General features: G+C 47.1%; 1 protein-coding gene across 5 annotated transcripts in view; it reads left to right on the top strand.

Annotated features, from left to right (window-relative positions):
- The window catches only part of PLXNB1 (plexin B1), an 84,903-nt gene that overhangs the window by 16,923 nt on the left and 54,316 nt on the right, over positions 1-13,664 (top strand). For 2 of the 5 annotated variants that reach the window (XM_075513646.1, XM_075513649.1), the window contains exon 2: positions 6,322-6,364. Coding sequence is in view for 1 of the 5 variants with exons in the window: in XM_075513651.1 (XP_075369766.1) it covers positions 6,362-6,364 (3 nt within the window). In the remaining 4 variants the exon portion in view is untranslated. Of the gene's footprint in view, positions 1-3,530; positions 3,789-6,104; positions 6,125-6,321; positions 6,365-13,664 lie in introns of those variants that run through there. The other 3 variants (XM_075513650.1, XM_075513651.1, XM_075513647.1) reach the window with 3 other exon arrangements.

The following is a 13,664-nucleotide window of genomic DNA, read 5'->3' as shown; positions in this document are numbered from 1 at the left end:
GCCCATACGTAGCCCCTTCCTGCTCACCATCATGTAGCATTTTCTCTCACTGCATCAGGGCATTCAGGTTAGTGCAGATCTGAAGGAGCAACCTATATTAAGAGATTATTCTGTGGTGGTATTTGCCTTGTTTCTGCAGAGGGCTCCCCTTTTTAAGTACTTGGCTGCCTACTTCTGTTTCCTTTTCTAAGATGTTTCCTCAAGTACGCTGCTTGCAACTGCGTTGGACCCTACAGCTCTTCCATTCCTCCTTTTAATTGACAGCTCCCTTGGCCTTTTCACAAATAGGGAATAAGAGTTGAAGTGAGGGGATGCCTGTCCATTTGTATCAGCCTGGGAAATGGTGGATTTCTCTCCTGAGACCTTTGCCTCGGGCGTCTTGCCAAAAGACATCTAGTCCCTATTCACTTCAAACACATAGAGTTCCTAAGCCAGAAATGTGCAGAAAGCCCATGAACTGTGATCAACTGAAGGCCAGACAGCGTGACCTGGTGCCTCTTAAAAATCAATGAATTGAAGAGCTGTGACTTCTGGATGCTTGGGAAGTGTGAGCAGGCTGCAGCACCCGCCGCACAATGTGAGCCTGAAGAGGATCACAGGATTATCAGCTCAAACATGGATCTAACCTGTATTTATGGTAGGAAAATATCCTGAAGTCTGAGCCAAAAGAATGAGAATTTGCGTAAATGAATTGTTTTGGCAAACACAAGCAATTACCTTCTTCATAGATCCTGTGTACGGGCTTCCTTTCTTCAGAGCATGAGGAACTGAAGGCATTTTACTATGGAGCTAAAAAACATGTTTTTAGCAAAGGTGGTGCAAGCAGCATTGGGATGGACTCCACGCCTTTGGTGTTCCTGAAGAAACGCAAACAACTGCAGAGAAGGGTATAGCTCAGATCCTTTTGCCAGCGTGCTTAGCAGGCAGCCCAGTACCAGATCTGGTTCAGTCTTCGACAAGTGACCTCTGTCATTGAACGGGAACATAAAGAGCCTCAGTGAGCTTTGGCTGAACTGGGCTTTTGCCTGTCTGCTCCTGAGAGAGAGTAACCTCAGTGTTCCCCTCCCTCCCTCCCCGCAGTGTGTCTGTGAAAATACTAACTTGATTTAGCTGCCAAAAAAAGACATTTGAAAAGTATACATGGCTCTCCTGTGTCCTAACTTCTGTAAAATACGGGTTACGGTTGGTTCCTGTATATGGTGCTCAGTAATTTTACAGAAGAGCAAACGGCACCGCTACAACTATCTACACAACGCTTAATACAGTGAGGTCTTAGTCTGTACTAGGACTCCAGAGTGCTATTCTGAGCATTATGAACCCGATTATATTACATCTAGAGCTCACATGGCTCAGAGCCATGCTTGGGATATTAACTGTTTCTATTAAGCTTTGCATTTAGAGATCCTTCTGGCAGAGCAGGGTGATGCTGAATGAGCTAGCATTCCCGTAGCAAAACGGTGTGTGTGTGTCTGTACGGTTAGGGAGTGTTTTGCATTTGATTTGCACAAGGGGTAACCTGAGTTCCAGAGCTTGCTAACTTATGGATGCAGAGTGTAATAATCTTTTCAATATACTAGTTGTGTAGCTGCAGGTGTTGTGGAGGAGGCACTGATGTAGATATATAGAAGTGCAACAGAAACCTTACAAAGTGCTATAAATGTATCATAAGGGATAAATCCATATGTAGTGTGTAATTTGACAGAGTATGTGATAAAATGGCATTGAATGTGGTTACTTGTCATTCTTGACAGCCTGTGTCCCTGAAAGAGCATTTTTAAGACTTGGTTTAGTTTGTGATGAAAGTAGTTTTAGGAACAGTAAAGGTCCTTCCCACTTCTGTTTGGGGAGAAGTAGTACCATGTTGGTTAACCCATTCAGAAAAAAGGAATTTCTTTTCATGATTTACATTTTGTGCTGCTCCAGATTTTGTAAAAGCAAACTCCCTGAAAACCCAAACAACAACAATAATGAAATAAACCCTCTGTAGATGCTTGGGTGACCCAGACGAAGTTGATGAGTTTCTCGTTGTTTGAATGTGCATTGGCTGCCAGGTAGGAACTTCATCACCCCACAAGTGCAGGAAGAGGTAAGAGAAATGTGTGTAATCCTGCCCTGGCACTGACTGGATTTGAAGCACACTACCAGCAGACAGGTACGCTGAACTTGGAGCCTAAATGGCTGCCTTATGGAGGAAAGAGGGGTAGACAGTATTGTATGGCTGTTGGGGATATGAGGCACGGGGACAGGGAAGGTTACAGATTTACTAGTGGGAGAAGACGGATGCTGGAGGCGTCGGGAAGGCAACCTCTCATCTCTCCTTGGAGGCAGTGAGGCTTTGCCTTCGCTGGGCCTGGGGTTAAACCCATCTCCCAGTAAAACTGCAGTTTGCAGCTCCTTTTTGTGTCGTGGGAGAGAGATGAGACTGTTCAGACAAGGACTGTCTACTGTGCAGCGAACACGTTTCTGTGCAGGAGACAGAGATGAGTGGATGGAAGTATCCCATGTGCCGTGTGGACCCATGTGCCACTGGTTAGTTCATGCTTAGGTTGATGGTGAGGGGCTGAGTTTGCATGTGTTTTATCGATGAATATTCCCTTCCTCAGAAAGCAAACAGCTGACATCTTTACCTTGCAAAGGCTTTGCTCTCCAAACTCAGGCCTATAGCGCAAGGAAGGCACGTGATGATCTTGGTGTTCCTGTGCCGCCTTCACTGCTTTTTTCGTCCTGGACTCCGCTGACCCTGAGATTGGGATATGTTTCCCTCTGCTGCTTCGTGTTAAAAATGAAGAATGAACTCTAACGTGGGGAGATAGATTGTATGGTGGAACCCATCAAAATAAACATGGTGGTGGTAGTTGGAAGGGCATGGATAGACATGGTAATTGGGCTAGATGTTGTAGTGAGGGGGAGAAGGGGGGCTAGGAAGGGACTGCCATGGGAATCAGTCCCCGAAATAAATATCGCACAAGTGGGGCATGAAGGGATAAGCAGTATCCTTCAAATCAGATTCTGTGCCTGAGCCTTCCTCCAGAATTTCCTGCAATTTAGACAAATGGCCAACATCAGATTTTTAAGTGGTGTTTGTGCTGAACACATGCAGGAGCGTGTTCCCATCCAGCTGCTGAGCAGAAATCCTCGTTCTTCGGTCTTGCTGGGAGCCGCTTTGCGCTTTTCTGTGGCAGCAGCATTTGCAATAGGAGCCCCCCTCCCCCCGCCTCGAAAAGGATGGCTTTTTCGGTGAAAGAAGCCAGCGTAGCCAGGCAGACATTATCCCCTTGCCGGAAGGAGGGATCCAGGCTCCCTGGGGAGGAGGGGACCGGGGGGAGTGAGTGATTCATTGCAGCTGGCTGCAGTTTGGCCTCCTTCTCTCTCTTTGCCCTGGGTGCCAGGGAATGACAGCTTGTGGGCAGCGGGCCAAGCTGTGAAAAGAGGAGTGTGTGAGGCCTTCAGCTTTCTCATGCTTTATCAAGCTGCAAAGAATAGCTCGATATTCAGCCAGTGTTGGTGCAGGTCAGGAGAATGGAAATGCTAACTTAACTCTTGACATGCCGGCTGATTGCTGACCACACGCTCTGCGCGGAGCGAGGGCTGCTTTGTACGGCAGCACGGCTTTTGTACAGCAGCATGCGGAGCAAAAGGAAGAAAACGTGCTTTGATGCAATGATGAAGATATCTTTCTGTTAAGTGGGCAGCCTCTGGGACTTGCTGGAAGCATGGAAAGGTGGAAAGAGTGCTCTCCTCTCTTGGCTTGCTCTCTGTGTGCTGGTAGAGGATGGAAACACTGAAAGGTAGGGCAGCAGGAGCACCGGCATCCTGGGAAGGCATGAGGGACCGTGGTGGGTGAGTGGCAGGTCTGCCCTCGGCCGTCCTTCCGCTCATGGCACAGCGCTGCGGGCGCTGGTCCCTGGGCAGCGCCTGTCGATGCGGGGAAGCAGCATCCTGGGGAGCAGGATGGGGCCAGTCCTGGAGCTGTGACCCGTTGCTGGAGGGCCTGCTAGCAAGGCGTCCCTGCGGCAGCGGTCTCTGCAGAGGGCTGCCCGCCGGCGCAGAGGGAGTTAAGCACTCCTGGTCGGCTGGGGGTGAGCCTACCTCGGGGTGTCGAGCTCCATTCCCACGGCTTTTCCTTTCTGACCAGGACTGGGGGAGGGATCTCTCCTGGAACAAGCAAAATGCCTGGAGGCTGGAAAACAGCACCCCAGCCCCTCTGGCCTTGTGTTGGGCTGGGAGGGATTTGAGCTTCACCGCAGGCTGGACAGGGGCTGCTGGCCAAGGCCGGGGTCTGTTGCCACTCGGCCAGCCGCTGGGTAAGATCATGGGTTTGTTTCCCTGATTTAGGCAGAGTGAGATGGCTTTGCAGGCAATCGAGTTCCTGCCTAAGAGACTGAAATAAATTATTTCTCAGCTGGATGTAAAGTAGAAATCAAGTCCCAGCAGTTCCATGAGCAGATCACAGCACAGGTTAACGTACGGGTTTCGTGGCTGAGCGGAGCAGCAGCGTTTGAAGGAGCGTCGTTCCCTACAGGACGTGCAAGTTTCTCAAAGGTGTAAGATAGCAGGGCCCTTCTTTCCTGGTGCTGGCTCCACCTTCTCCTCCTGCACCATTTTGAGCTGCTGAGTGGAGCTGTTTGAAGCCCTGAGGAGTGGGAAAGGGGGGGAAGAGCAGGTGAAAGTCTGAGGGGCTGGGGAAGGGAGTTAGCAGGTGCTCAGAGCACAGCCTGCGCCTGCCTCGGAGCCCGAACCCCACCATTTCTCCACCAGCAGTGCAGGGGGCTGGGAGAGCGAGAGGGCTCTGCCACATCCCAGTTTGCTTTGGAGCTGAGCGTATCTCTGCATGGGGTACTAATCCCGGCCAGCACCGATTTCCTGGCAGAGGGGAGTTAGAGTACCTGTTCAGCCCCTAGAAATACTCTCTGAATTCCTCTCTGAGGACTAAGGTGTGCAGTCCCTATTCTCAACAGCCTCTGAATTCAAGGCAAGGTGAACTGGAGTGAATGGGACCCAATAGTAGCGTAAAGCAGAGGTGTGCCGTGGGGTCGGAGTGCAATTCCACAGTTTAATTCTGCAGGGCTGCGCTTGTGCTGTGCAGACCGGGTTATGCCAAAAAACATGGCAAATGTGTGGTTGGAGACTGGATTTTTGTTTGTGCATGGGATATTTGGCTTTGCTCCTGTCCCAGATCCTCTTTGCGAAGGCTGAAGTACTGTGATCCTCCCACTTGCTGTGCTGTGGCCCCTGTGGCAGGAGGATCTGGAGGGGGAGAGGGTCTGGGAAGCAGTATTGTCTGTGTGGGGCAGAGGCTTTACTTCTTGCAAGGCCAAGGGAATAGCCTGGGTCAGCACCTCGATACAGACATGAGTGATGAAACAACAGCGTCTGTGCAAATATTCTGCAAACACCAAAGTATACAGAGATTCCTCCTGGTGGATCTTGCTGATTGTTAGATGCCAAAATCCTAATAAAGACTGGTAGGCAGCAGCCCTTGTTCGACTGTCCGCACTTAGTGGTCGCTGAGCTCTCCTTTTGACTATACTGCAGCTCTCTCCTCTGTCCATTTACTTGTCCAGCAATGGGAAATGTGGCTGGAGCCGGAGCCCTGATCTGATCCGAGCCCTGCGTGAGGCAGACCTGTGGTGGATGCACAAAGAGAAACTCTTGCCTGCTGCAGCGGTAGCTTGGGACCCAGGTGCAGCGAATGCACCAGTGAGAGCTGGCTTTTCTGCGGTGCTCCTGCAGGGACAGGGGGTGTGTTCCCATTGTGCCTGTTCTGGTTTGCTCCTGTCAAGCCTCTTCTCATTATTCTTGCCTTGAGCTGTCTCAGGCCTGCAGGCAAATTGCTACAGAAGGCTCTGTAGGCTTGCCCTTGAGAGACGTGCGGTCCTTGGAGAGTGGCTGTTCAAGGGAAGCACTGCAGTGGGCTGAATTGAGGCTGTTTCAGGCTGCGCAGCTCTGAGCTAATCTCCCAGAGGCAGAGACATTACTCACCAATCAGGAATGTGTCTGTATTTTTCCTAATGAGAACAAAACATTTTATCCCTGTTCATTAGCAGAGAGTTAGGGTGTACTGTTGCTATGCCAACAGACTCCTCTCCCCTGCAGACACACTGGGGGTGTCCACCGTGCCATGGTTAGAAGGGTGAACGGGAAGGCTCGCTCTGGCAAGAAAAAGATCCCATTGTTTTCCCAGGGCTGCCTGGACTTTGTGCAGCTGGCCAGACCTTGCCTTCTCAGGGGGAAGGGAACCACAGCGGGAGTCAAGTGCAACAGAGATTTAATTTATTGGAAAAATAGTCTTTGCATTTCATGTTATGTTGTTTTTTCCAGCTTGAGAAATGAAGGTGTCTCAACGTTCCCAGGAGTCCAGATGGTAAGCAAAATGCGCCGGGAGTCAGCACTGGGACGCCCACGGACTGCTGCAGCCCGCTGGGCTCCTCAGTGTTCCTCATCATTTCGGTTTGTGTGGCCAGTGTAATGCTGGGCAGCCTCTTGATGCTGCTGCATAACGAACCCGCCTGACGAACTGTACTGCCTGTGATTAGTTGGACGAGTGGCTTCACCAGGCACGTGGTCTACTGGAAAGAGTGAGTGGCTGTATGTGAGAATATGCACTTGTTCCCTTTGCAAAGGGAACATTCCCTTTATGTAGGGAAGTCCTATGAAAGACCAAGGGCATCTCTACAACAGAAGCTTTGATCTGTAGAGTTGTTCTGTAAGCAGATGTATTTACTCCAAAGGTTGCCTGTCTATTCACTTGTCATTTTTGTCTTTGTCTTGGTCCTGCTCCCCAGCTGTACACCCCTTTCTTGAGGGACTGGTTGGGATCTGTGGGTTGCAGTGGTGCCTAAGTCAGGCCACGGTACACCTTTTGCAAGAGTCTCCTCGGCACCTCTGGTGCTGCACTTCCATCTCTGTTGCAATGTCAAAAATAACTTTTAAACTTTGAATTTTCTGTACAAGGGAATGAGTTTAACCTACAGATGAAAACAAACAAACCAAAAAAGCTACTTTCTGACGGTGATCTATGGCCGGAAATGGGCCAGTGAGCGTTGCCAAATCTGAAGATGGTCTCCTGGAGCAGGGGTGATGTTCATATCTGGCTGTCAATCACCATGGAGTGTGATGAGCTGCTTTGTGCTGGCTGAGCTCTGAGGTGGGGACAGCTGTAGACCCTTGAAGAAATATCTCCCTGAAACTGAGTTCTTTCAGGCTGCTTCCTGTTAAACAGGATAGCTGCCACTCCTGTTTCAGTTTGCCTGGTGAAGCACTCTGTAAGTGAATGTGTGGAATTTGAATATCAAATGTAGGGTGGTACAGCAGGGATCCTGGGCTGAATGAGCTGCTGGAGATCTGCAGATCTGCATGAACTTCTGGTTGGCGAGTGAAACCCTGGCACCGGGATACTAGGTGCCGGTTTAGATGAGTCACTGACTCTTGCACTGGAGCGATAGTATCGCGTTAGAGCACTGGGAGTACAGGAACCCTTCATCAGAAGGATGTCTGCTTGTTGGACTTGCAGCTGTAGCAGCAGGAGGGCTCGGCAGAAATAAAAACAATGAACAAAGCCAGACAGCAGCCCCTAGCCCAGACTTCTCTGTGTGTGCAGCCCGTGTGGTTTCAGTTTGGTAGTAGACCTGGACTGAACTCTTGGATGGTAAAGAGCAAGTTTTTGGAAAACGTGTTTCAATCTGGAGCCTCCAATAATAAATCCTGAGTACATATAATGCATGTACAAAGATTGGCGAGTCTGGTTTCCTCAGCTTTGCATTGCTCTGGGTGGTTCAAGTAAAACCACTAAATCAAAGCTGTTTGAAATAGGGAATGAGTAAGTACTTGAGATGATTTGAATTCAGGCCAGTCTCTTCTGGATCCATGCTTTCAGGGTACGTAAAAAATAAAAGACCATAAGGAGGACAGAGGTCTGTGTGTTGTATTCTTTGAGATATCAAGCTGATTCTGTCCAGATCCTATTGAAAAAGTGCTCCAGCAGAAGTGCACTAGAGGACATGCTTTTTAGTACTGTGAAGTATGAAAGATCATGGCTGAACAAACTGACTTCTGAAGTGTGAGTTACGGTTATTATCTGAGTTGCGCTCTACTTCATTCTTGTGCAGCTGGAGTAGCAATTTGATGTTACCTAGGAGAGTGTTACTTGTTCCCTCCTCTTCTCTCCCCTCCTTTTTAAGCAGCATAGGGGCTGATTTTCTGCCTGATTTTCTTTTTTAGAGTGAAGATAAAGATGTGTGCAAGGCAAGGATTCTTCAGGAGAAACCCTCACCTTCAGGGGGTGGAGGGCAGGTTTTTCCAAACTGTGATGATGTGTTTTGGCTGTAGACGTTTCTTTCTCATTGCTTCCTGTGCCTGGCAAGCAGTTCTGTATAGTGTGCTCTCTGCAGTGGTCAGAATAGTGGGGAGTTTGGGTATTTCTAGACCTGGGGCTACGTACTTCCTTCATATGTGATGTAAAGCCTCTGCATAGCTACCTCAAACTCCAGCTCCAGTTCCAAATGTGGCATTTCAATGAAAGACTAGTCTAAATGGCTCTCTGGTCTTCCATCTTGTGGTCTTGCAATTCTGTTTGAGATGTCTCCCACTGCATCCTGAGCTCTTCTTCACTAGGTATGGATGCTTCATTTGTTTAATTATTTAACCTTTTAAAAACTAGATTCTTGTTTTGGTAATATCTGAGCTTGTCTCAGTGGAAAAATAATGCAGACCTACACATATAGACAGTGAGGTAAAGAATAAAATTCCAAATCTGTTTCCACATTTTGCCTCTAAAAGCACCGAACCTTGAGGGGAGGGTTCCCCCTTTGATCAGGACCAGTTATGGGCCGTTTGTGGGGTGAGGTGTTCCTTCTAGCCCTTAGAGAATGGTTCAAAGCCCTAAACTGTGAGGTAGATTTATATTTTTTTAAATGCTGTTAGTCTGAGTATTGTAACTCTAGGTAATCTATCTGCTCTCTCTTGAACTCTCTTGGGTTTTAATGGACTCACTTCTTTTTCTTTAATTCCAATTACACTTCTACATCTCTGCACCTTTAAAAAAAAAATGCTTGTTTGACTCTTAATAGTCAAACTGGCAAAGGAGAGAGAAAAGCCAGATATTTCAGCCTGACAGGGAAGTTTAGGTTGCTTAGTGAGCTAAGCGTGTATAAATAGCAAAGTCTATATCTGATAATCAGGAATGTAGGAAGCAATTAGGATCGCTGCAGTTGTGGAAGAAATCACTCAGGATTTTGAGGGAGTCGTGATAAAAACAGTGTCCAAACCCAAATATTCTTATATGACTCTGCAGGAGATCAAGGTCAGGTAAGGATATTGTTGTTTTATGTAGCATCAGGAAATCACTAAATACTGTGCCCATGCTTGAGGAAAAAATTGATGGATTGAAATGTTCATAAAGAACATATGACAGAATAAAGCTCTGACACACAGCCTGTGTCATAAGGTGTATATCCTTCATCGGGGCAGGCTAAATCAAGTATAAGGTAACTCGTATTTTCAAAGTACTAACAGGGAGAGAAAGTTTTTGAAAAATACATCCTATTCTGGAGGAAGAAAGTGTAGCTGGGTGCTGTGGCTTGAAAGTAAAGTTGCTTTTGAGCAAACTCAGTTTAGGAAGTTAGGCTGAATATTTTAAGAGATCTGCCTGAGTAGCAATTCACTATAGCAGCTGGGAATCCCTGCTGTATTTAATAACCATCATGCTAGTTTCTCCAGATCTTATGGAAGTTGAGTTTTCTACAGCTGTAGGAAAACCATTGCATCTTAAGAAAGGTATCTTCAGTTATTAGAAATGGAACAGCAGCAACAGAGACCAGAGGAGAGGATTACCTTCCATACAAAGAGCAACTGAATAAACTGGGACTCTTCCACCTGAAAAGCGATGAGTGATAGTTATCTTCAAATCCTGAATGGCATGGAAAGGTTAGAGGGAGAGCAACCTTTTTTTGCCTCTTCCATTACAAGTATGAATAGGTATTGAACGGAGCCAGCATGTAGTAAGCTTAAAAACAAATAATGACTTAGTCCTTGATGTGTGCAGTTAACCTGGGAAGCTTCTTGCCACAGGATGTTGTGAATGCCAAACATCTGTGTGTATTTGAGGACATAGGGCAGCTCCATAGAAGAAGGAGCTATTGAAGGTTACTAAATGCATAGAAACCACTTCTATCCCAAGAAATCCCTGAGCTGCACATTGTTGAAGCCTGGGAGAGTATTCAGGGAGGTAAAGTGCTACTACGTGCTTACTTCGTACTTATGTTTCAGGCCATCACCAGAGCCAGACAACTGCAAGCTGGTTTGTCAGCACGGAGTGGGAGGGGGGATACAAATAAAACTTGTAAAAGCAGAGACTGGCACAGCTTGTGTTCTAGGTTGGCTCTGTGCTGCTTGTGACGTACTGCATGCACCTCTTGCTTGCTAAAGGCATTGCCTGCGGGCTGTTGGAGTCTGCAGACTGTTGACTTGAGTTTGAAGAGAGGTGGAGACTGTATTTCTGGAAACTAGGCAGCTAGGAAGGGTGGTGTGAAGACAAATATTCTAAGCAGAGAAGCTGACTTTCTCTCTTTCTCTGTGGCATATACTGTTCCTGCTGCTTTGAGATGGTATGTGTTTTACTGAGTTACAGAGACTGTCTTACTGCTGATAGCCTAAATTTTATTTGTGTGAATTTTCCCCCCTTTAAAAGAGTGTTTCTTGTCTGGTAATGGACTGTAACTGAATTTGAGCTAAAATGGGTGATAAGCAGATGTATAAACAGTACTATCTCTGTTCCAAAGCACTTTCAAACTAAAAATGTCATGGCCTACGTGAGGTTCATACTCTTCAGAAGTACTCAAAACACCAGCTTATTTTAGGTCCTGTCTAAACATTTAAAAATAACTCAAATAGGACTCGCTTCTAGATGCTTCACCCTTGAAAGTCTGGTCTTGCGCTTGGTTTTAGATGCTTACCCAAATCTGCAGAGGGCACAGTACAGAACAGCTCTAGTTGTTCCTTTGAACTTTTCCTTTCTCTTTCAGAAGGAAGAGAACAACGTTGGGCTGTCTTTTTGTCCCTAGGGACATGGTCTCTGCTCTTAGGTAGTGTCCTTTTTTTTACCTTTTGTTGACTAACTTTGCTGCTCTGGTCCTTGGGGAGCAGCTATGGGAAGCTGACCGGTAGCAGAACTAAGATGACGTATATTCTTGGAGGCATGCTCTTATGACTGAAAACAACTGAGTTGATGTATTTTGGGAAACTATGGCCCCTTTGCAAGAATACAGAAACTGACTTGTCTGCATCTCATATTCTGTAGTGAAAGTCACCCCGAGGACTGGCTGAGAAGTTGTGTGCTCAGACTACTGCTATGAGGAGTGCAGACAGGCCTGGGGCTGAGACAAGAAGCCAGGTGGAGCACATACAGGATGAGGACAAGGGTCATGTTGGGGAAGACTGGGACTAGGTGGAGTAGGCTTAAGTTCCCTTCTGGTTGATTGTTCCCCTATCATCTTGACGTGTTGCACCTATTTAGTTTGATGCAGGAAGAAGTCTCTATCCCAAACCAGAAGTGTAATCTTTGCAGAGTGGCAATGGGCTCAGTTGTTACACCATTTAGAGAGCATCCTTCCTGTTTCACTCTCAGTTTCTCAATTATTGTTTTCATCAGTGGTTTTGTTCCAGCAATGATTCTCTCTCAACCTGTTCCTGTGATTGCTGGACCTGTCTGCCATTCTCCAGATAGTCTGTCCAGATTAGATTTAGTTTGAACCAGTCTTTAGCCTGTGTGATCTTTTCTATTCCTAGCTGGTCCATGATTTCAACTAGTGTATTTCCCACTAAGCCCTGAGAAGGTTTAATTTAAAACATTTTTATGATGCTAAACTTGTCAGCCCCACTGTGGCCTCCTGGGTTGACATTAGGTGGCCGATTGTTCAGTTTGGTCCACGTATGTGTCTGAAGAGTGCTGTCTGAGTCACATTTTTGTGGGGTTTTAATTTGTTACCTATGTTGTGGCAGAGTTGAACAGTTTCCCAGAGGAAGGCACAGTCCCTGCTGTTTGGAGTATATAGAGGAAGCTTAAATGACAGAGGAAGAGTGCCTGGAACTGGGACAGTCTGCAAACAGAACTGTGCTGACCACAGGCTATGGTTTATCCTTTCAGCACAGATGTGCCTACTTTTTCCTTGTTCCCCTTACCAGCATCTCTGCTCTGTCTATCTGTTACTTCCAGCAGAAGAGCAGCCACTCAGATGTAAAACTCTCGGTGCTATTCCTAACAAACTACTGTAAATCTGGTTTTCCTGTCTCCTGGGCACTTTTGCCCAGGGGTGACCCTGGCAAGGTAGCATTCTCTTGAAATGCCAACAGTCAGCCAGTTATACTGGCTGAAATTCCTGCTCATAGCAGTTTGCATTTCAGACTAGCACTGCAGTTTATGCAGCAGACCTGTTAGTGCATCTCTGTGGCCCTAGGGTGAAGGTCTGGGCTTCCCTGAAAGGCAAAGGGAAGAGCCAGTTGGTCCTGCCCAGCCAGTGGCTGTCAGACTGTGAAGGTGGGAGGGTAGCAAACCAGATGAAGAACAGTCTCAACCGAAAACCCTTTAAAATTCATGGCTGCTATGAACAGGCAGCTGGTTCTGAACCTTGGTGCCTTTAGGACAGCACCAAAGAAGCTTTCTCAGTCCTGAACAGGACCAGGAGCTCAAATATTTTGCCAGAAAAAGTTAGGATCTCCTCAATCTGAGTGTACAGATAAGAACAGAACCTCATGTTGCAAAGCCACTTGATGATGTTAAAATTTCTTATGGTGAATTTTGTCTTGTAATAAAATTCCTTGTTCTGGTTAAGGTGTGACTAGATGTCTGCCTGTTAACAAAGTGACCGGAGAACTCTTGCTCCAGATGGTTTATTTCTCCAAGAACCAAATCTTTCAGTGTCCTAGCTTCTGCTTCCTTTGCCACTTAATCTTCACATTGCTCATTTTCACTCTTCCAGATTGTGGACCCACAGTGGCACAAATGAAGAACATTGCCCAATGGCCCATGCACAGTAGTAGTCCTCCCACCCCTATCCGTATGCAGTCTGGTGCTCTGAATTTTCTCCTTGAAAGAAGAACTTCCAAGTGTGGACAATGTCTGGGAGGGAGGGCTGTGATGGTAGGGTGGAAGAGTATGCTGCATCGCTGCTGCCAGTCTGTGGCTCCTCGACCACGTGCACCTTGAGAGCCCTTCATGGATGGTTCCTGTGCCACCATTCTACGTTGGACTACGTTTGGAAGCACTGGATATCAAATATCTCAGCCTGTGTGGGAGGGTCATTGCTCAGGGCTGTTGAGACTGGTGCGAAGTTGATCCTGGCTCTCGAGCCTGTGCCCAGCCTGTTCAGTCTTCTGCAGTGGGAGCTACTGTGTTTTACACGTTATGAGCAACTTGGCTCAGGCTTTTGAACAACATGGTGTGTTGCTATCTGTTCTTGGCCTTATGAAAGTCTTGGTATTGGCTTGCAGAGGTGGAAGAAAATGTCTGGCTACCTCAACTTGGATCATTATCTAGCAGACCTGTGTGACCTAACTACCAGAATATTGAGCCTAATAGTTTGTAGCTGACTCCTAATAGCCTTCCAGGCTTAGGCACTAATTTATGGAAGATTAATTGATCAAAGCTTCATTTCTGATAATGCTTTAAA

This window comes from Mycteria americana, chromosome 11, assembly GCF_035582795.1.
Source record: "Mycteria americana isolate JAX WOST 10 ecotype Jacksonville Zoo and Gardens chromosome 11, USCA_MyAme_1.0, whole genome shotgun sequence".
Taxonomy (NCBI): domain Eukaryota; kingdom Metazoa; phylum Chordata; class Aves; order Ciconiiformes; family Ciconiidae; genus Mycteria; species Mycteria americana.
This window is presented reverse-complemented; position numbering and strand designations above follow the sequence as displayed.